Source organism: Eptatretus burgeri, chromosome 6, assembly GCF_056783735.1.
Source record: "Eptatretus burgeri isolate ZD-2024b chromosome 6, Ebu_testis_v1, whole genome shotgun sequence".
Lineage (NCBI taxonomy): Eukaryota > Metazoa > Chordata > Myxini > Myxiniformes > Myxinidae > Eptatretus > Eptatretus burgeri.
In genome coordinates this window covers 31036319-31058540 of record NC_140966.1, presented here as the reverse complement: position 1 = coordinate 31058540, position 22222 = coordinate 31036319, and the positions used below count along the sequence as shown (strand labels likewise).

Here is a 22222-nt window from a genome sequence, read left to right as displayed (position 1 = left end):
CTAATGTAACTTGGATGTTACGCCTATGTTTGTTTTCCGATCCAACCCTGTGTCTTACCTCATAATATGCATTGATCGCCTCCTTGCAATTGCCAAGGAGCTCCAAGAGAATTTTCTAGAATTCGATTGAGTAATAGGAACAGTAATTTACTTCAAAATCCATTAAAAATATTAGACAGAAGTTGAAATATATTTTAAGAAATATATTTTGCAAAACCGGCCGGGCCTGGTTCAACGTTGCGTGTCAGTTCGCCTCTTTTGGGGGAGACAAGATGGCGGACGGTGCACTTCCGGTGGCTTCACGCACGGAGCCGTCGTGACCAATCCCCAGATCAACGCTTTTGCTCCACCACAGCTTTTACACCGCCGTTATTACATCGCGATCTTCATCGGTCTTTGTAATTTCTCCACAACTATACTAAATTATCCCAAAACGGTTCAGAATATTATGATATTTTAATTATGAAAAATACGAACGATTTAAATACGTTGACTTTTTTTTTTTCAAGAATCAGGCGAGTGGTAACTCGGACGGTGCATAAAAAAGTTTTTATTTTTAAACAGCTAACATTTAAATATATATTTACTTATATATACATACATATTTGCGATTGGAATATACTGAGAACTGCAGCGAAATTAAATTAAATTATCTTGAAAATAAAGTGTAGTTTCCGTGCGAAGTTATCCAGCGAGAGTGTTGAGCATGGCGGAGCAGGCGAAGAAGAGGCGTCAGTCGGGCAGAGAAATGGGGTCGGGAGAGGTGGAGAAAAAAACGAGGGGAAATTATGAAGAGGTGCAAGGAGAGAGGAAGACTGATGCTAAAGAGAGCAAGACTGATGATAACGAGAGGAAGACTGATGCTAAAGAGAGCAAGACTGATGATAAAGAGAGCAAGACTGATGATAACGAGAGCAAGATTGATGATAACGAGGTGGAAGAAGAATTTTTTGGTCCTAAGCCTTCGGAGGCCGTGCAGATGAAGAAAAGGAAGGGTTAGTTAAACGTTGTCTGTAAAAGTTCATCAAGAAACTTGATGCTCACTGACGGCTGGCACCCTGTCCCAAGGAGAGGACGTTAAGCCGGCCGTCCTGCCTGCAATCGTGTGTGTGTGTGTGTGTGTGTGTGTGTGTGTGTGTGTGTGTGTGTGTGTGTGTGTGTGTGTGTGTGTGTGTGTGTGTGTGTGTGTGTGTGTGTGTGTGTGTGTGTGTGTGTGTGTGTGATTAAGGAGGTGATTACCGGGGGATATGAGAGATTGTGTAACATGATGAAGGATGTGGATAAGATTTGTTTGGCGAAGGTCTTTTTCCCATCAGATGAGAGTGTTAGGACCAGGAACAATGGGGTTGAGAGGTTGAGGGTAAAGATGTGATTTATGATGTCAGTCAGACAGGGTTCTCTCAGTCAGAGAGGAGTTAAGCATTGAATGGTCTCCCTGGAAAGTTAGTGCAAGTAAAGTGGGTAGATAGGTACCTAGTTGTATTGGAGAGAATAGAGGTGTGGGGATATTGGCAGGATTTCTAGGTAGCTTGTGTGTGGATGGGTGATGGTTTATGGGGTTGGTGCAACGCAGGCATGATGGTCCGAATGGCCACCTCCTGTGCCAAAATTTCCTGTGTGGATGCAAAGAGGTGTGCTCTCAAGCGGCCTCTCGAGCGGGTTGTGCTTGCGGATTGTGACTTTCAAATTCTTAAATATTGCATTTGATATATACATAAATATGTTGATGCTGTTCTGTCACGTGCCAATGATGTGATATCGCCACCATTCAGTTCTGCAGTTCGAATCGCTGTACCTGGATAATCTTCCCAGTGCCAGCATGTATGAGCACAGTTACATGCACCGAGACATCATCACGCACGTTGTGATTACGAAGTATGATGTCCCCTCACTCCTCATTACAGCCAAAACGCACCTTTCTCATGTCTCTTGCCATTAATGTTAACCAAATTGTTTAATTACTTCAAGCTTTCCAAGCTATTTCCTTTACTCTGTCTGCACTCACGACTCGGTTTACAGCGCTGCTTCACTGGTGCCTCTTTAATTGTGTATCCATGTTGTCCAATTCCAGAACGTTTAGGTTATACCTTCCATAATGTTTGCAAAATTTTTTTCATTGTTAAAGTTGTGAGAAAAAAAAATCTCAGTCTCCTTGACTCCCTGATCTCATCTGCTACCCGGAGTCGTGTTTATGACCAGGTGTCGGCACGGCTGGAAGTTTGCGAAACTTTCAAAGTGGTAATAATCATCAGGACTGGCATGATAGTCTGGAGGTGTTAGGGTTTTGCAGGTAGGGCGATTCATCAATGTGTGTGCCATCCATCGGAAGGACGTTAAACTGGAGGACCCATCTTCCGACACTGGTTGTCAGTGAGTGGTAAAACATCCATTGGTGTCTTTCATGAAGAGTTGTTATCACTAGTAGCCTGGACAAATTGCAAATTTCTGCTGCTTGGAAGGTAATCGCAATCTACCGAGCAAGATCCTTGCCTGCTTCGACTGCTTCGGCAGTGCCGACACTCCGTATGGTACAATGACGATGGATAATTGTGAAGAAATTTACGTTTTGTGTTTGTAGGACAGACTTCATCATCACAGCAAGTCAAGATGGGCACGTGAAGTTCTGGAAGAAGAAGGAAGATGAAGGAGTGGAGTTTGTAAAACACTTCCGCAGCCATTTGGGTAAAATGTTCTATCAAAGTGTTCCTACCTGCTTCCTAATTATATGGTTGCACACCTGTTTATCTGGAGAGGTAAAGCAATTTTGAGTATTTTTTTTTGTCTTTTTAACTGTTGCTTCTAGGTACAATTGAGGGTGTGGCTACTAGCTCGGAGGGTGCTCTCTTCTGTTCCATCGGTGATGACAAAGCCATGAAGATCTTTGATGTTGTCAATTTTGACATGATAAACATGATTAAACTGGGGTAACTATTCTGGTACTTTTTATTTATTTATACGTATTATTATTGTTCTTTGTATTGGTGAGAATGACTGGTGATTATTAATTGGCTGTGTTGTGAAAAAATGTGTTTCAAATACTTTCAGTTTGTACAGAATATAATTATTGTAACAATTTAATACCATGGTTGTAGTTCATTGTTGAACATTAATAATGATTTAATGGAAATTATTTTAACAAAATTATTAGTTTTTCTTCTCCATATTATCATAATCAAGCTTTGTTGAAAATTTCATGACAAAAGCTCAAATGGTAAAAAAGTTACGGCTCGGGGACACACACACACACACACACACACACACACACACACACACACACACACACACACACACACACACACACACACACACACACACACACACACACACACACACACACACACACACACACACACACACACACACACACACACACACACACACACACACACACACACGATTGCAAAAACCCGTTTTCTGCTGCACGGGGAACGGGCTAGTTATGGCAATACATTTGAGATTGTCTGGAAAACACTTGAAATTTAGGGCATTTAGGCCATGGGCCAGATACGGCCACAGTGCACCCCCCCCCAACCTCCCAGTAAATCTATGTTTTTTTCGAATCCCCTGGATATACTGAACACGAATATGAATGTTGACATTGAAAATTTTGGGATGCACTCCCTGTTTTGACCTTTTGAATAGGGGTACCCTAAAATTATACTTTATCGATTTGCGTCGAATTCAATTTATGGATGGAATCAAAATGGCATGCAGAAGGCCAAAATCCTATCCAATATACATGTATGATGCATCAAATTGAAGATAATTGCATTCTGATCATCTGTATATGTGTAACAGTGTTGTACATTAAATCTAAATGAAATTATACACATTTGAATATATATTCCCTAACTTTTGAATAAACACAAAATCAACACTCCGTATTCCTCAATGAATATATTTGACATTATATGAATTTTATTGCAGATACAGACTTTTCAATGATAGTGAGAAACGGTATTAATTACCTTTTATTTTTCAAAAATATCAAGCAGCTATTATGAAAATATACAATGTTATCAAACGGGTATTCAGACAAATAATGTTTTCAATCAACCACATTTTGACGAAACACATTTGTGGTCACTTTTATGGAACATTACTTGACAAACTATTACCATGCTTACAGAGAATTGGTTATAATACCACACAAAATATTATTTAATAGTATAGCTTGAAAGCAACCAAAAAATCCAAGATGGCCACCATCAGCATCACCAAACTACAAGATATTTCATTGCACATAAGCATTTCCAGTCCATATCTCTGTAATCCGGATCATGTCTGTTAGGCCTTAGTTATTTTATAACTTGGTTTACGGATCTGCCGACGGTATATTTGCCGAAATGAAATATAAATATAAAACACATTTTTAGCCTTTTATATTTATACATTTTCCGCCGAAGGTGCAAAAGTTTCAAAACCCGAAATGTAAATGTTGGCATTTATTTTCAAAATATAATTTCGTGCGTGCGTGCGTGCCAAAATGCCGAGTCACCTTTAACTGAGCTGCGCAGTAGAGCTGCGCAGTCGTTTTCGGTCATGGCGTCTGAGCAGTGGCCAGCGTGGTTCAGATTGACTGTGGTTTCTGGGGCGAAAGTGATTGTTTTTTTTTGTATACCTTGTCGAGGCTCGTGTGAGAGCTAACACACAACGCACATCATGGGGGACATGAGACAAGAGGGGCGGGAGTGGGAAGGACAAAACAGTGGGGAACAGAGACATTAGGAGATCTGTGGAAGGGAGTGGGATGGGGCGGGGAACATGGGGAATACGAGATGGACATTACAGGGACTTTCAGGAAGGAAAGCAGGGAATTTGAAGGAGGTGGGCTTGGGTGGATTATCGGGGGTAGAAAAGATTGAGGATTTGGATGGGGGATGATAGGTGGTGGTGAACAGCTGTTTTGAAGGCCTGGAGGGAAGAATGGGATTGAATCGAGTGAGGGAGTTTATTCCAAAGGTGGGGAAAAAGAGGAATGAAAGAGTGAAGGTGAGCAGTGATTTGTGATTTTGGTAGTTTTACCAGAAGGGGGTTGTTGGTGGACCTTGAGCGCCCTGCGGAAATATGGTGGGGACAAATCACAGAGAGAGCTGGGGGTGGGGGGTGAGGCTGGAGAGGAGACGGTAGAAGACAGAAAGACCACCGACCAACCTGCGGTGAATGAGTGAGAGGCCCAAAGACTCAGCCTCATTGCAGGAGATGCCAATGATCCGAAATGCCTTGGTTTCTACAGCATGAAGCCGAGAAAGGTAGGGGAGAGCAGTACTCCATCAGGCTGCGGACAAAAGCTTTGTAAGTGGTCAGGAGCTCAGGTGGGCCGAGGAAGGACTTTGTATGACGGAGGATTCCCTGTCGGCGACTGGCTTTGGAGGCGAGGTTTGAAATGTGGCTTTCCCAGGAAAGATCATGACAGATAGTGAGACCCAGAAGCTTGAAAGAAAGGACTTCTTCCAGAGGATTGTTGAGAAAGTGGATGGGGGGATTTTCTAAACGGTCCTTTCGAAGAGACTTGGTGAGAGTGTGAGATTTGTCCGGATTGAAAGACATGTTCCAAGTGTTGGACCAGTTTGTGATTTTACCCAGATCTGCCGTGAGTGAATAAGCTGCTGCATGCCGGTCTGAGAGATGACAGATGGTACGGCAGAGGGTGGAGTCATCAGCAAAGAGAGAAAGAGGATTTTCCAGAGAGTCGGAGAGATTATTGATGAAAACCAGAAAAAGAACAAGGCCCAGAACGCTACCTTGAGGAATTCCAGCCTGGACAGGAAGAGGGGATGAAAGAACTCCTTTTAGGGCCACACGGTGACTGCGACAGGAGAGGAAGTCTGTGAGCCATGAGTTGTTCAGAAGTATGTCAGCGGTATAAATTCGAGTGACTGTATTGGTGATTTAATCGCGCAACATCTTGACGACGAATATTCTGGCCGAACTATTGCATCAATTCAGTGCAGCAGGAGGGATGATTCGCACGCTACTCTCGATCGTGCCGATTTTGTTTCTGTCAAGTTGTACACTGCTGTTTGTATTGAAAGATTTCGGTGCCAAGTACGTCAAAGTTTCCCTGCGAGATGCTGATATTCAGCCTTCAATGGACCAGAAATCAGCCTTTGATGTGCTCATGGGGATGGGGAGACGGTACGATCAGATACCCACTGAAAACTAAGCTGGTTATGGCTCTGATTGACCGTTTTGAGAGTGTTGACTCCGAGTAGACAGCTTTTTTTTTTAATCATATCCAGCACTATGCACTGGTGTGCACGCACACATCTACGACTTGGACAGTAATTTTCTCAGCATTGTTTCCATTTGTTTGATGATCCAACAGGTTCGTATAAGAAAAACATGCCAGACTACATTGTAAAAACAAGTTTGAATCTTTCTTTATTGTTTTTCACATCAGATGATACAGTGAACAACGGCATCCTGCATTTGAATGGTTTTCCATCTTCAATGTTTTCTTAGATCATCCTGGTCCGGGATTTATATTTTTCCCTTCCCCCCCCCCCACCTACCCTTGTATTTTCCATGGAACATCTGAAAAAAAATCATTAGAATATATAATTTCTAAAAATTGAAATTATATTTATATTTATATTTCGACCTACTGACCCTACATTTTAGCTGAAGAACTGCGTAAACCAAGTTATAAAATAACTAAGGCCTTACCTGTAATACAAGAATATTTTACGTGCAGTATTTCATTATCCTTCATATTTCTTCCCATAGTCATCCATCATATTTCCAAACATACATCTACAACTTACAGTGCCAATGCAGACTGCAGAAAGCATACGTTTCAGAGTGAATAAAATAGTGTTTATATTTGCATTATATCCGCATCATATTGAATACAATATTCACGGAACTAAATAACATAACCAAATCTCAAACATGGTAAGTATTTAAATACAACATATTCTAAACAATTCAAAACAGAAGTATACTCCAATAGAAATGAATGTTCCTGTCGTTAACTTGAATTGCAACTAATCCTACTCATTGTCAGACTCTGCGCTGTCTCCATTAAGATAGTCCTATTCGTCTGGAATGTCCGAGTCTGAGTCTGAATCATTGATGTTCGCTGAATCTTCAGCGATGTCTGCCAACTGCTGTGGCAGGACCCCTCCCTCATACCAATGAGGCTCCAGCTTCCCCTCAACTAAAATCCACCCATGTCCATCACTTGGCTCAGGGATCTCAAGATTTGCAACATGGGCTCTTTTCCAAATGCCAAGTTGGAAGTTGACTCTCGGGATGTGTTGCTCCAGGCTCTTCTTGCATGGAGGGAGAGTGCCCATGTCAATTGTGCTCGAAAGGGAGAGACGGTCATCATCTTTCACATACAGCTCATTCATTTTCATGAACCGCAACTCATTGACGCTCCAAGTACGAGGTCTTCCATATAACGCACAGGTGAACTCGTCCAGGTCATCCATCAGGTCGTCGGGTACTTCCCACATGTCTCCTAATCTAGCTAGAACTGGTATAAACTTGGGCAGCCTAGAAAGGGTCTTCAGTGGCTTCAGTGTCAAGGATCATTCGATGCAGATATCTACCAGATTATTGGACCATGTCAAGAGAACCAAGTTCATATGCACATCTTAGCGTGTCGCATGTGCCACTGTCTGCATTGTAGACTATGTAAGTTTGGAAGTTTCCTGTGTAGTGTAATCTACAGAACGCCAATGAGTCTTTGTACTTCTCATGTTTCTCTAACTTGGCTGTAAGGTTTTCCCCACGGAAGTTGGGATTGGCGAAATCCGTATGCTGTAGGCTGCCAATATAAATGCTGAAAGCTCTGACAGTTTGATCATGTGTTTGCCTCTAATGATATCTCTTTCTATGACTTTCTGAACTTCTGCAAAGGCCTGACTGTTTGCTTGTGCCAGGTTTGTTTGTTTCTCCTTGTCCTCTGTGCTTGTACTTCTCCATTTGTCTGCATTCTGTGTGTAGATAACCCGGCAGGATTTGTGATACTTCACTTCTGGAGCAAACAAATCATGACCTCTTATCCGTGTGAGTAATTTCTCGTCACATTTGTTTTCAGCTACTTCGAGAACTGTTCGCCATCCGTCACACTCAAACTGGCTTAAGCCTTCAGTGGTGTGTGTCCCTTTGCTCTTGACCTTTCGTCTCCCCTTTGAGTTGCAGAAGATGCAATCAGATGACAACAGTACCTTGTCCCTTGATGAATCCCTCCAACTTAACTTGGAGCATGATGGAGTAGATGGATCTGAAGGAGTGGAGAGGTGACTGAGGACCTGAGGTTCATGGTAAATCGTTGATAGCATTCTCTGTGATATCCGTGACACTCATTAAGGGAATCTGGTATTGCATCACAGGTACTTGTCATACGTTGGACTGATCCATGTGGTTGCGCCAGTCTCTTGTCTCGGATCTCCTTCAACCTTGCTAGTCGGGCTGTGGAATCCTTGGTTGTGGATAATGGCACCATAGGGCCATATTGAAACCCAGGGATGTGCACAATGCATTCGAGCTCCAATCGGGACTTCGAGCCTCCATGGCTATCATCTTTCCGACGCTTGGGAGGTGGGTCTTCTCACTCCTGGCCGCCTTCTGCTGCTTGCTGGTCAGACATCAGTTGACTATGTTGTGCACAGCTCGTACGAACCTGAAAATAGAAGGAAACAGGACTTGAAACTTCATATTTTCATTCGGTGTTAATTATTGCAATGTTGTATCGCATTCTTAAATATTTCTGATTTGGACTGGAATATATAACTTAATTTCCTTGCTTAATTAACTTAATTACCATTAATTATAACTTATCAGTAATCATACCATGAGAAAGAAAATACATCTAAAGTAACTTGTTATCTTCAGTTGAACATTCAACGTGAATGTTTTGGAAATATATCTTAAATAATATGTAAACAAATATCGACTGTGACGACTCGCTTTCCATTCAGGATACAGCCCATTCCAACAACGACACCATTCCTGTATGTCTCATTTCAAGAAATATAAGGAAATTAAAACCATTTCTCACTATCATTAAATTGTCTGTACCTGCAATAAAATTCATATAATGTCAAATATATTCATTGAGGAATACGGAGTGTTGATTTTGTGTTTATTCGAAAGATAGGGAATATATATTCAAATGTGTATAATTTCATTTAGATTTAATGTACAACACTGTTAAACATATACAGATGATCAGAATGCAATTATCTTAAATTTGATACATCATACATGTATATTGGATGTCATTTGGGCCTTCTGCATGCCATATTGAATTCGACGCAAATCGATAAAAGTATAATTTTAGGGTACCCCTATTCAAAAGGTCAAAACAGGTAGTGCATCCCAAAATTTTCAATGTTAACATTCATATTCGTGTTCAGTATATCCAGGGGATTCAGAAAAACATAGGTTTGCTGGGGGGTGGGTGGGGGGGGGGTTTACAGTGGCCATATCTGGCCAATGGCCTAATTGTATTTTATTTTTTTCTTGTGAATGTCCCGTGAATTGCATGGGCATCCTCTGTCATTGGTCAACTCAGATGTGCATGGACAAATCGATGCAGTATGTGGTTGTCGTTATGGTCGTTTTCTATTTGAAGGACCTCACACAGGGCAGTGTGTATCATTTGTTGTCCTGGACCAGGTTCCACCCAGGCTGCTGCGAGTGGATATACTCTCCTGGGGAGGCCATTTGTGCCGTTGCTTGCTCGGAAAAAACAAGTGGTCAGATCTTCGTGTATGACGGGCGGGGGTCCAACCAGCCCATCCACAAACTCGACAAAGTGCATTCACATCCTCTTTCCCTTATCCGATTCAACCCTATTTTTAAGGTGGGTGTGAGAAAGACCAAGCTGTGCTGAATTTGCTTGCACATGCAAAGATTAATAGAGATTTGGAGGACCATGGCTGATTTGATTATTTTATTGCATCATTCTGAATCACAGTTACAATAGTCTGTTTGTATGACATAGTTTAGCAGCAATTTGTAGTTTTTGATTAAATGTCAAACTTGTGTTTTATATTGGTCAATGAAAGGATTGAAACACGAGCTTCTCTTTTACTGAAAAATTGCGGTTCTGGTAAAGGACCATCCAGCAAACTCTCCCATCTACTTTCTTGACAATTCTCTTAAAGAAGTTTATTATCTATATATTACTAAAACTCTTATCTTGTATGTATGTTCCCGAAATACAGCCAAAACGGTACACGATAGCGCAAAAACTTTAGGGCCACCTTACTCACCATTCACCTGTGGTGTGCAGCATCAAGTTTCATTCAAATCGGGCAATGAAAAAATTATTAAAAAATCAATTCCCTATTCAGTCAAGTACTCTTTTGGAGAATTTGATCAATGCAAACAACCTCAGCAGTATAGTTCGCTGGAGCTATCTTTTTTTTTTCTTGAAATTATTTTTGTCATCAACCGCTGTCACAACGGGAACCCAACAGGCTCACGGGTTGCCTAGTATTCACTGAAACTCTTATTCACGAAAACTTTTGGCCCTCACTATCAGCCATGATCTTTCTTTGATAAAACATATTTCAAAGTTGGTCTCCGAAGCAAGTCACCGACTGAGCATCCTCTGTCGTGCAAAGTCTTTCCTTGGCACACCTGAACTCTTATACACCAAAAAGACCTTCATCTGCAGCTTGATGGAGTACTGCTCTCCCCTATGGGCGGGCGCCCCTGCCTCACACCTTGCTCAGCTTGATGCCAAGGAAACCAAGGCCTTCAAAATCATTATAATCTCTCATGCTGAAGCTGAGTTCATGGGCCTTTCACCTTCCCATCTTCGACAGTTCAGTGGTCTCTCTTTCTTCCACCACCTCCCTTCTGGTCTTGCACTCAGTACTCTCCCCGTGGTCTGTCCCTCCACCCCTCCCCCATGTTTCTGCAGGGTGCATGTGGTCTGCCATTAACCCCCTTTGGGTGAAACTCCCAAAATCTAGACTCGCTGTTCACCTCCACTCATTTGTTCCTCCCCCCCCCCCCTACATGTATTTTTGTAGCTATATCCATCTTGTTCACCCCTTGTGACCTTACTTAGCCCTCAATGTTCCCCATACCCTTTATTTCTCCAACTCCCTCTATTTTGTCCCTCAACCCTGTTGTTAAAGCCTGGTGTTGGCTTAGTGGTGAGGGTGGCGGCTTGGGATCCCAGGGTCCTGAGTTCAAGCCCCGTTGGCTGCTGAATTAACACCAGGGGGTTGACTCAGGCCGTCATCCTTCCGAGGTCGGCGAAATGAGTGCCAGTGTACTGGTCCCGGTGTATTCCCCCGGTAAGAATAGGTGTACCATATCCGTGTGTCGTAAGAGGCGACCAGGGTTGGCGTCAGGAAGGGGATCCGGCCATAAAACATTGCCTCAAGAAAAAGCCCAACCCCTGCACAGCAGGGAAAAATGGCTGTAAAAACGGTCATTTTAACCCTGTTGTTAGCATGCTACACCCCCTCTTTTTCTACTGTACCTTTTGTTCCGTCACATCCTGATCTATTGTATGTTCCAGTTCTTCCACGAGGCTTGACATTGAAAACAAAAACAAGTACAAAATAAAAATTCCTTATAAATCAGAACTGTATGAATCCTTATAAGGCTATTGTACGAAGCTCAATGGATTACCACTCGAGCTGCTTGTGAGCTGTGGTGCCAGCATCGCAATACTCTCCTGAATTCTGTGGCATGAAAAACTCTCAACATCCTTGGCGAAGCTCACTTTGCTCTCTCAGGTCTCCAACCCTCCAGAGATCCTTCTGGAAGCACGTGTTCTTTCAGTCACACCCCCCTTCCACTTTCAAATCCTGAAGTGCAAGCTTTCTTCCAACCTCCACTCTTTCATTCTTTTTCCTGTTTGTGGAACTGCCTTCCTGAGATGGTTCAATTAAATACCATTCCTCCACTACTTCAAGCTCGCAGCGCACCACCATCTCATGTCCTCCATCCCTACCTTCAATCCTTTTCACCCCTATTAACCCACTAGCACAACTCTCTTACATGAAAGTTACGATGCTTATTCTCTCTCTCATTGTTATTAACTCATCCCCTTGCTTGTTGTATCTCAATTGTCCACCGCATGCATCCTCCCCTTCCCCTCTCATTTGTCCCACAACCATTACTTGTCCAAGTCTCCCTCTATTTTGTCCTTCATATATATATATATATATATATATATATATATATCTCTCTCTCTCTCTCTCTCTCTCTCTCTCTCTCTCTCTCTCTCTCTCTCTCTCTCTCTCTCTCTCTCTCTCTCTCTCTCTCTCTCTCTCTCTCTCTCTCTCTCTCTCTCTCTCTCTCTCTCTCTCTCTCTCTCTCTCTCTCTCTCTCTCTCTCTCTCTCTCTCTCTCTCTCTCTCTCTCTCTCTCTCTCTCTCTCTCTCTCTCTCTCTCTCTCTCTCTCTCTCTCTCTCTCTCTCTTTTTTTTTCCTTTTGTTCTGTTGTGTTGATCTATTCTGTGTACTAGCATGAGCCTTGACTTTGAACAGTCGTGGCCAAAAATATTGGCACTCTTGTACTTTTTTCAAATAATGCACCATTTCTTTGAGAAAATTGTTGAAATTAAAAAAAAATCTTTTGTTATCCACATATGTATTTCTTTGGTTTGCAGTGGAACAAAACAAAAAAAGCTGAAAATAATTATGAAATCTGTACTTATTTCACACATAATTCCTCAAATGGCCTGGACAATATTAATGGCATCTTTTAGAAGTTGTTTGAAATAATTAGATTTCAAGCAGGTGATTCTCCTTTACTTTGGAATTGTACTCACCTATGGTGAGTTGCAGGTGTCTGCAATATAAAAATCACTTATTCAACCAGTTTGAATAGAGAAAAGGAGTTATTTTGCTGTTTTGAGTCACTGTGTGTTCTGCAATGAGCATGGAGAAAAGAAATAAAACCAGAGAATTGTCTGAGGAGGTCAGACACGAGATTGAAGCCAAGCATGGACAATCTCAAGGCTGCATCTCTAGAGACCTTCATGTTCCTGTGTGGACACAATGTTATCAGGAAGTTTAAGGCCTATGGTACTGTAGCTAACCTCCCTGGACGTGGCCGCAAGAGAAAACTTGATCGAAGATTGCAGCAAAGGATTGTTCAAGTGGTGGAGAAAACTCCTCGATCAACTGTTTTAAAAACAACTGAGGTTTTAAAAACCACAGTTTGCCATGGATGCTCGCTTTCCATCAACCATTCTTTTTTTCCAACTTCAGTGCCAACTCACCCCCTCACCCCTCACTCTCACTCTCAAAGCAACCATCCCACTCTTCTCCCTCCAAGCCTCCCTCTCACCTCTTTCAAAAATTCCCCCCTCACCTTTCTCCCACCTTTCATCCCCCTCACTCTTCCTTCTCTAAGTTGCCCCCCCTCTCATACACCAACCTGCCTCCCTCCACTGCCCTCTCACCTCCATCTCTTCACTCCACCTCCTCAAATCCTCAACTGCCATCTTCCTTGTCTCTTGTCCCCCCCTCTCTCCCCAGCACCACAGAGCCTTTTCTCCTCCTCATTCGGCCCCCTCCTCGCTATTCTGCAATACCTCACACTCCTTCAGCAACCCTCCTTACCTCCCCCCTCGTCCCTCGTCCGACCCTCCCCCGCCCCCCTCCACCTCCTGCACCAAAAGCCTCCTCCCTACCTCTTCATTAAAAGTGTGGACCTCAAATATCCGGGGCCTTGGCTCAAACCTTTCAGATGTTTCCATGCAGGTTGCCACTGACAAACCAGACATTATCTGCCTAACAGAAACTTTCCTCTCCCAAGACGTGTCTGACTCCCAAGTATCTCTCCCTGGTTACTCCCTCTTACGGTATGACAGACCTGAGCCTCGTCCTGGTGGAGGTGTTGCTCTCTTCATCAAAGACTCTATTCCTCACTCTCCCTGCTCTGCTCTCACCCCCCCACACCCCCAGGAATACCTCTGGCTTCGGCTTCCCCTCCACTCCCACCTCATGTTTATATGTGTACTGTACCGTCCACCGAACAGTGATGACTCCATCTACACCTCACTCTCCGAAAACATGGACCATCTTCTATCTTCTCATCCAAACTCTCTCTTCCTCTTATGTGGCGACTTCCATTGTCATCACGCCAGTTGGCTAGGTGTGGGTACCTCTCTCACCTGACATGGGACATCAGCAAAAGCTTTTCTGTGACTCATTGGGACTGACTCAATCGGTCAACTTCCCGACCCGGATCTCAACCAATGGTACTCCATCTCTTCTGGATCTGATTTTGACAAATTTCCCTGACAATATCTGCTGCTCTTCCTTCGCTCCAATTGGTTCTTCTGACCACGTCCTTATTAAAGTGGACATCTCTCTGGCTGTTATCAGAGAACCACCTCACACGCCGTCGAGTCTGGCATTTCACTCAAGCCGACTGGCAGGGTCTCGAGCAGCCATCAAACTTGCCCTAGACTGGTCTCCTATCACTACTTTCTCAAACATCAACTCATCCTGGGAATTCTTTCAAAGAAACTTGCTCTCCCTCATGCACAGATTTATCCCCTCTCGTGTTCAGTTGTCTTACCCTTCCTCCCGCCCTTGGTTTACTGAAGCTTGTGGCGAGGCAGTTGTCCTGAAACAACTTGTCTTTGCCTCATGTAAAGCAAACCCAACTGAGGGCAATCTCAGTTCTTTCCACAAAGCTTCGGAACAAGTGTGTAGCTACCCTCAGGAGAGCCAGAAAACAACATCTTTCTCATCTCAAGTCTGAACTCTCAAACCTCTCTCCCTCCTCAAAATCCTGGTGGCGTTTAATCAAATCTGTTTCTGGTGTATGTTCCCCCTCCATCCCTCCCTTACCTCAAATGGCCGCACTGCTGATTCCACACGTGATAAAGCTGAATGTCTAAACTCGGTGTTTGCAGCTAAATCTTGTGTCCCAAACCCATCACTATCTCTACCCACTTTACCCAGTCGCACCCAACTGTCCCTGGACTCTGTATCCTTTTCTCCTGACAAGGTGGAGAGCAAACCTCGAGTCAGATTCTGCAACCGGTCCAGACGGCATCAGCCCACGTGTCCTCAAAGCCTGCTCTTCTGCTCTTGCTCACCCTCTCTCTGTTCTATTCACCCTCTCATTTTCCCAAGGTCATCTGCCATCTGCTTGGAAATCTGCTAACATCACTGCCCTGCATAAAAAAGGTGCAAAAACAGATCCCTGTAACTATAGACCAATCAGCCTTCTCCCAATCATCAGCAAGGTTATGGAATCCATCATCGCTTCAGACATGAAATCCTTCCTCTTCTCCAATGGCTTGATTTCCAATCATCAATTTGGTTTCAGACCAAGGTCACTCTACCCTAGATATGCTGCTACTGCTCTCCCATCAATGGATGGAGGTCCTCAATGCCAGACAGGAAATCCGAGCCGTATCCCTGGACATATCACGTGCTTTTGACACAGTCTGGCACCCTGCCCTACTCACCAAACTCTCTTCCCATGGTATTCAAGGCCATCTCCACTCATGGCTCGCAGACTTCCTCTCCTGTCGCAGTCAACGTGTGGCCCTAAATGGAGTTCTTTCATCCCCTCTTCCTGTGCAGGCTGGAGTTCCTCAAGGTAGCGTTCTGGGCCCTGTTCTTTTTCTGGTTTTCATCAATGATCTCTCGGACTCTCTGGAAAATCCTCTATTTCTCTTTGCCGATGACTCAACCCTCTGCCGTACCATCTGTCATCCCCCAGACCGGCAAGCAGCAGCTTCTTCGCTCACTGCAGATCTGGATAAAATCACAAACTGGTCCAACACGTGAACATGTCTTTCAATCCAGACAAATCTCACACTCTCACTATGTCTCTTGAAAGGACCGTTTACAAAACCCCCATCCACTTTCTCAACAATCCTCTGGAAGAAGTCTTTTCTTTCCAAGCTTCTGGGTCTCACTATCTGCCATGACCTTTCCTGGGAAGAGTCACATTTCCAACCTTGCCTCAAAAGCCAGTCGCCGACTGAGAATCCTCCCGTCGTGCCAAGTCCTTCCTCGGCCTCTTGAGCTCTGACCACTTACAAAGCTTTTGTCCGTAGCCTGATGAGTACTGCTCCCCTCTGGGCTGGTGCTCCTGCCTCCCACCTTTCTCGACTTCACGCTGTCGAAACCAGGGCTTTTAAGATCATTGGCATCTCCACGCAATGAAGCTGAGTCTTTGGGCCTCTCACTCAATCACACGCAGGTTGGTCGGTGGTCTTTCTGTCTTCTACCGACTCCTCTCCAGCCTTGCCCCCCCCTGCTCTCTCTGCGATTTGTCCCAACCACATTTCCACAGGGCGCTCAAGGTCCGCCAACAACCCCTTCTGGTAAAACTACCAAAATCACGAATCACTGCTCATCTTCACTCTTTCATTCCTCTTTTTCCTGCCTTTGGAATAAACTTCCTCACTCTATTCTTTCCCATTCTTCCCTTCAGGCTTTCAAAACAGCTGTTCACCACCACCTCTTATCTTCCCCCCATCCAAATCCTCGATCTTTTCTACCCCGATAATCCACCCAAGCCCACTTCCTTCAATTCTCCTGCTTTCCTTCCTGAAAGTCCCTTTAATGTCCATCTTCCCTCGCCATGTTCCCGTCCCATCCCCATCCCTCTCCTTCCACAGTTCACCTGTGTCTGTTCTAATGTTTTGTCCCTTCCACTCCCGCCCCTCTTGTCTCATGCCTCCTTGCTGTGAGTTGTGTGTTAGCTCTCATACGAGCCTCGACCAAGGTATACAAAAAAAAAAAAAAAAAAAAAAAAAAAAACTGCCAAACAGATTCAAGCTGACCTTCAGACACAAGATACGACAGTTTCAACTCGCACCATCCGTCGCCAAGTTAATGAAAGCAGGTTCTATGGTAGAAGACCCAGGCGGACCCCACTGCTGAGAGAAGTTTTCAAAGAAACAAAACAAAAGAAGCCTGAGAGAAGCACAAGCCTTCAAAGAAAAGAACACTTTCCCTACAGTCAAACATGGAGGAGGTTCAGTGATGTTTTGGGGTTGCTGTGCTGTCTCTGGCACTGGGTACCTTGAATGTGTGCATGGCATCATTAAATCAAGAGATTACCAAGGGATTTGGAGCGAAATGTTCAACCCAGTGTCAGAAAGCGGGGTCTCCGTCGAAGGTCATGAGTCTTGCAGCAGGACGATAACTCCAAACACGCTTCAAAAAGCACCCAGGAATGGTTCAAGAGGAAATGCTGGACTGTTCTGAAGTGTCCAGCAATGAGTCCAGATCTAAATCCCATTGAACACATGTGGGGAGTTCTGAAAACAGCAGTTGGGAGAAGGCACCCTTCAAATTTGGGAGAACTAGAGCAGTTTGTATAAGAAGAGTGGGCTAAACTGCCAGTAGAGAGGTGTAGAAAACTCATTCATGGCTCAAGGAAGTGCTTGACTGCAGTTATTTTGACCAAAGACTGTGTGCTACCAAATATTAAGTCTGGGTTGTCAATCGTTTTGTCAATGCCATTTATTTTTATTTTGTGATATAAAAGGATATATTGTTGTGGTGCCAAGTCTCGGTGGCGAGCACGACCGCGAGGGGGAGCAGTAGAGTCGGCTCCACCGAACACCCGGAATTTATAGGTCGTCACTCCGGATAACTCGGAGCCGACGGGTCCCTTATCGGACCGAAGATTGCCAATAGGTCGACCACGTGGGGTAGGGTCAATTGCCAATTTCAATAGACCTGAATACCCACGCAGTCTAACTACCAGGGAACCACACCCTCGGCCGACTGTCCGATCTGAGTCGCAGGTAACGACTCCAATCCGGCGCAACCGAGCGGAGTTACCAGAGCCGCGCTGGACCAAATGAACAATTTACCCCCGCTATCTCTCAATACACAGGTGCTAAACCAATGAAAGAAACACAAACGAGCTGGTACATTCAACAAAAGGGATATTTATTTATAACAATAATCGGGGAGGGAAACGTAGAGCAGAGTTATCACGAATAATGAATGTAATGTACAATGAGCAAAAGAAAGCACTTACACAATTCTACTTGAAGACTGGCCCACACACACACACACCCAAATAAATGGACCCCGTCGGGTCTTTATTAAAGGTTTCCAGCTCCGAGGAAAGGTGAGCTGGAGACCAGAGCTAGCTTGGACCTTCCCGCCTCGTGCGGCCCTTGACGATCCGGCTCGGCGGGACTTGAACCCGCTGCAACTCGATGCCGCCGCAACTTGATGATTTCTGCAACTCGATGCCGCTGCAAGCGCCGGGTACGGAGGGCAGCGTCGGGCTCCAGCACGCTCCTCCGGCACACGACGAGACAGCGAGCGCCTGCAGAGGAGACAGGCAAGCGATTCTCGTCCTGACAGACTCGCAGGCAGGCGATCCTCTCTGGACAGACTCAAGGGAAAAAGACCAGACCTCCTCACGCACACCCGCTCTTCTCTTCACCCCCCCCGCCCCAGGCGACTCGTGGCGGCCTCCCAATTGGCTGGGGCGCTCGTGTGGTGCTCGCCCTCCGCTCATTGGCTGGAGGAAACACTTTCCCCCCCTCCTCGAAGCGGAGGAAAGCTCCGCCCACGTCCCCAGCCAACAACACGTGCGTAATGGCAACTGGTCGAGTGCTGGAAGGTGGCGTTGTTGTAGTGGATGTAGTAGTAGTTGGTGAAGAAGCGAAGATGGGCGTTGTTGTCGTTGTTGGTGGTGTAAAAATCCTAACTATAAAAGAATTTCGTGGCGCACGTACAATTAATCACTGATTAAACATAGGACGGGACACTACCTAGAAACACATACTTACCGATATAACTGATCTATAGGACCTGTCTGTTGTATGCTCATGGCTGCCAGATTCGTAACATATGTTAAGCTCTGAATCAAAAACAAAGGTTCTGTAATATTAACAGTGAAATAATGAATTGTGGAGACCAAATACTTTTGTCAATTTCAACTTGGACTTAGAGAAAATTGTGTCATTTGAAAAAAGTGCAAGGATGCCAATATTTTTTGCCACGACTATATGCATGTCACCACATTGCCTTTTTTTTTTAAAACTCTTTGTCACCTTGCTCTTCCATTAGCCTTGGCTTTGTATTCCAAAAAAATATAATCTGTAAAAGTCTTCACAATGTGTTGGTGATTCTCATTGCCCAAGTCTTTTGTTTATTTTCTAGGATGGGCAGTGCCTTTTCTCTGTATTGGAAAAACTTCATTGGCATAAAGTTTGAGTGTGTTAGTCATTTCAGACCTTGTCTATCAGAGACCTCGAAGCATCTCACTCCCCAGCATCTTGCTGCTGAAGATGCCTCTGTCTCAATTTGTTAATCCTGTATTCTATACAAAATAAGTCCATACCATTAGATTTAGATTCAGATTTTTCTTTAAAATAAAATGTATACACCACAAAGTGAAAATATTTGAAGTGGCATCAGGGCTCTAGAAATTTAAAGTTCATTACTCGCATGTACTTGTTGATTTTTCCCCCCCCCCCCCTTTTTGTTTTTGTATACTTTGTCGAGACTCATGAGCCAACACGCAGAACATATAACAAAGGGAGAAGGAGACGAGGGGCGGTGGAGGGAAGCGCAACACCAGTAGGGAACAGAGACATTAGGAGATCTGTGGAAGGAAGGGGGGGGGGTGTCACAGTACATGTGGTAATCAAGATGGACACTAAAGCATGTTGCACAAATAAGTGCAGTTGGGAGTACAAATAAGTGTTAGGACAGTTATGAGCTCATTATATATCCTTTGAACAAGTCACTAAAGTTCTGTTGGAGTTCATATTGGTGGAGCATTGAGTCATTCTTCTCGGTTGAAAGGTAAAATGATGTTCCATACATCCAATTTCGTGAAATGTCTGTGTTAATACAGTCACCATTGTATTTTGAAATGGTATGTGTCATTGGTTTCAGCTTTGTCATGTTTCTGTTTAAATCAGCAAGTGAAAAGCTATTTTGTAAAAGCTGAAAACTTGTCGTCCATAACCATGTTCTATATTTCTATTTTTCATGCAGCACATAACAGACTGTATAATATTTTTAAGCGGCTCACATATCCTTCCTATTGGCCACATTATGCTGTCTCATCAGCAGTCATTCATGGTGGATATGATGAACAAAAGTGGATTTGCAGTAAAGTCGGTGGCAGGATGATTTTCTTCTTCTTTTTCACCGCTTTGTTAATGTGTTGGAATTATGCCACTTGGATGACAAAACCACAGCTGTTTCTGTTTTGTCAAAGCTTGTATTCAAGTTTTCACTTCCAAGTTTTTGTATATGTAGTCGAGGCTCATGGAAGAGTGAGTATTAGTAAACTGAACGCATCAACTCAAAATGAACAATTGCGAGAGGGAGAAAACACCAACTGCAAGTTGAAGGCAAGACAGAGGGAGACTTGGACAAGCAATTGGTGTGGGGAGTGATGAGGGGCAGGAGAGGACGCATGGTGTGGACAAGATGGATACAAAAGGAAACTCTCAGGAGGGAAAACTGGAAATTTGGAAGGAGAGATTGGGGTGATGGTTGGTGAAGGGGGATGAAGTGGGCAACGAGGTTAGAAAAGATCATGGCCCTGGATAGACCATGGGCCAGACCAGATATGGGTACCATCTCTGGTGGCAAAGTCTCACTATGTTTTTTTTGATAGTTCAGGACCGACAGATGAGGAATTGAGGTGACAGCAGTGTGAAATTGGCAGCCCTCTGGCAGTTTTCACCTCAAACATTTTAAACATTTTTTTTTCACCTCTCAAACAAGTTTTACTGCATTGGAGTGCTTTTTCATGAATAATATGGATCATTACTATGCTGGCACTAGACCATCGTCGTCGTCTCTGCACCAGGTCTATAATATGGGGTTGTTAGTTTGCAGAGCATGCATGTTTGGCTCAAGTCTGCCACGAACAGGTTGTCCAGGCCAGATGTTCATCTACATCTACTTGGGGCAGTAATTTGGAGTTTTGCCAGTGCCGCTGATGATTCATTTTATCTTTCGGGCGATTCTGCACGTGTTGTGCGGGCCATTTGGCCAACACTTTCCAGCCTTTTGACCATACAAATAAGGAATGAAGATCTGTTTTGTGGCAATAACACAGTACTACCACGAGGCAATATAAATCGTTGGTCAGCTGGAGTGATCAATCTTTTTTTTTTTGTGAAATAGGTGAAAAATTGTGACGTGTTGTACAGGATGCAGAAAAACCATGTTTTTGAAAAAAATTAACTTATTCCCAAAACTTTGAGTTGTACATGAAAATTTTATTGAAACTCATTTCAAATTTTAACCGAGATACCAAAGAAGAGTTAGATCTAACTGTAGTCAAAAACATTTTCAATGAACAGGTAAACAAGATAAACATTTCTGAGAAAGATGTGTCTTGGGACATCCAAAATGTGTCGTATGGGACTTCTCTAAAAAATGTCAAATATTATAGTTTAACAAGGGTCAAAACAGTCGGTTTATCTGAAATATAAGAGAATCCAACAAAAAACGTGGAAAGTGATAGCTAATAAGCAACTGCTGTAATTAAAATATCATTTTTATTTCAAAAAAAAAAATGAAAATGTGTCATACGCCACAACTTGAATGCAAGTGCACATATACGTACATACATGTACGAATACATGAAGAACGTTTTTATTAATAATGAAATGGAAACTAAAACTAGGCAGTCAACTGTTTACACTTCTAAGAATACATGGGGGCAATAGGCTACATTTATTTGCCCCCAGTTTGGTCCAAATATCTCTCAACATGGAAAAAAATACAGATGGAATTTAAGAAAAATAGGAAGCATCACTCCCTTATATTCATCAACAAGCATAACATTTCAGGATATTTAACGGTAATAACATCATCAGGTTTAAAACTTTCATAACCCATCACAGTTTTTTTTATTTTTTATTTTTTTATATATTTTTTGTTTGTTTGTTTTGTTTTATTAACTTGCAATTAAAGACTTTTAATTTTACTAAAAATGAACAAATTATTTATCGAATTGATACTGAAATATACGTGTAGTACCCTACTTGTGAAAACATTGATCAAATTTTGTTTTAAATAAAAAATGCATTTATATTTGTGTGATAACACGAGCTCCTTACTGATATTCTCGGTCATGACTTGAATTTAAGAAGAAAACACTATTTTGTTTCACTGGAATGAAAGAGTGTAATATTATTTGGCAAATTTTCACTCAATGTTGTGGTTTGAAGGTTGAGAAATAAAGAAATTTAAACAAGTACTTGTACCCAATGCAGATGTTTCATCAAGTTCAGTAGCCTGGCCTTGATCTGAATT

The 22222-nt window shown here is 43.3% G+C and overlaps 1 protein-coding gene across 3 annotated transcripts in view; it reads left to right on the top strand.

The window, feature by feature from the left end:
- Nucleotides 1-671: 671 nt before the first annotated feature.
- Nucleotides 672-22222, top strand: part of PPWD1 (peptidylprolyl isomerase domain and WD repeat containing 1) — a 78781-nt gene continuing 57230 nt past the window's right edge. For 2 of the 3 annotated variants that reach the window (XM_085884461.1, XM_085884460.1), the window contains exons 1-5: nucleotides 672-995; nucleotides 1773-1875; nucleotides 2579-2682; nucleotides 2804-2924; nucleotides 9634-9820. In XM_085884461.1, coding sequence (XP_085740587.1) covers nucleotides 707-995; nucleotides 1773-1875; nucleotides 2579-2682; nucleotides 2804-2924; nucleotides 9634-9820 — 804 coding nt within the window. In that variant the 5' untranslated portion in view covers nucleotides 672-706. The remainder of the gene's footprint in view (nucleotides 996-1772; nucleotides 1876-2578; nucleotides 2683-2803; nucleotides 2925-9633; nucleotides 9821-22222) is intronic. The other variant, XM_085884462.1, reaches the window with a different exon arrangement.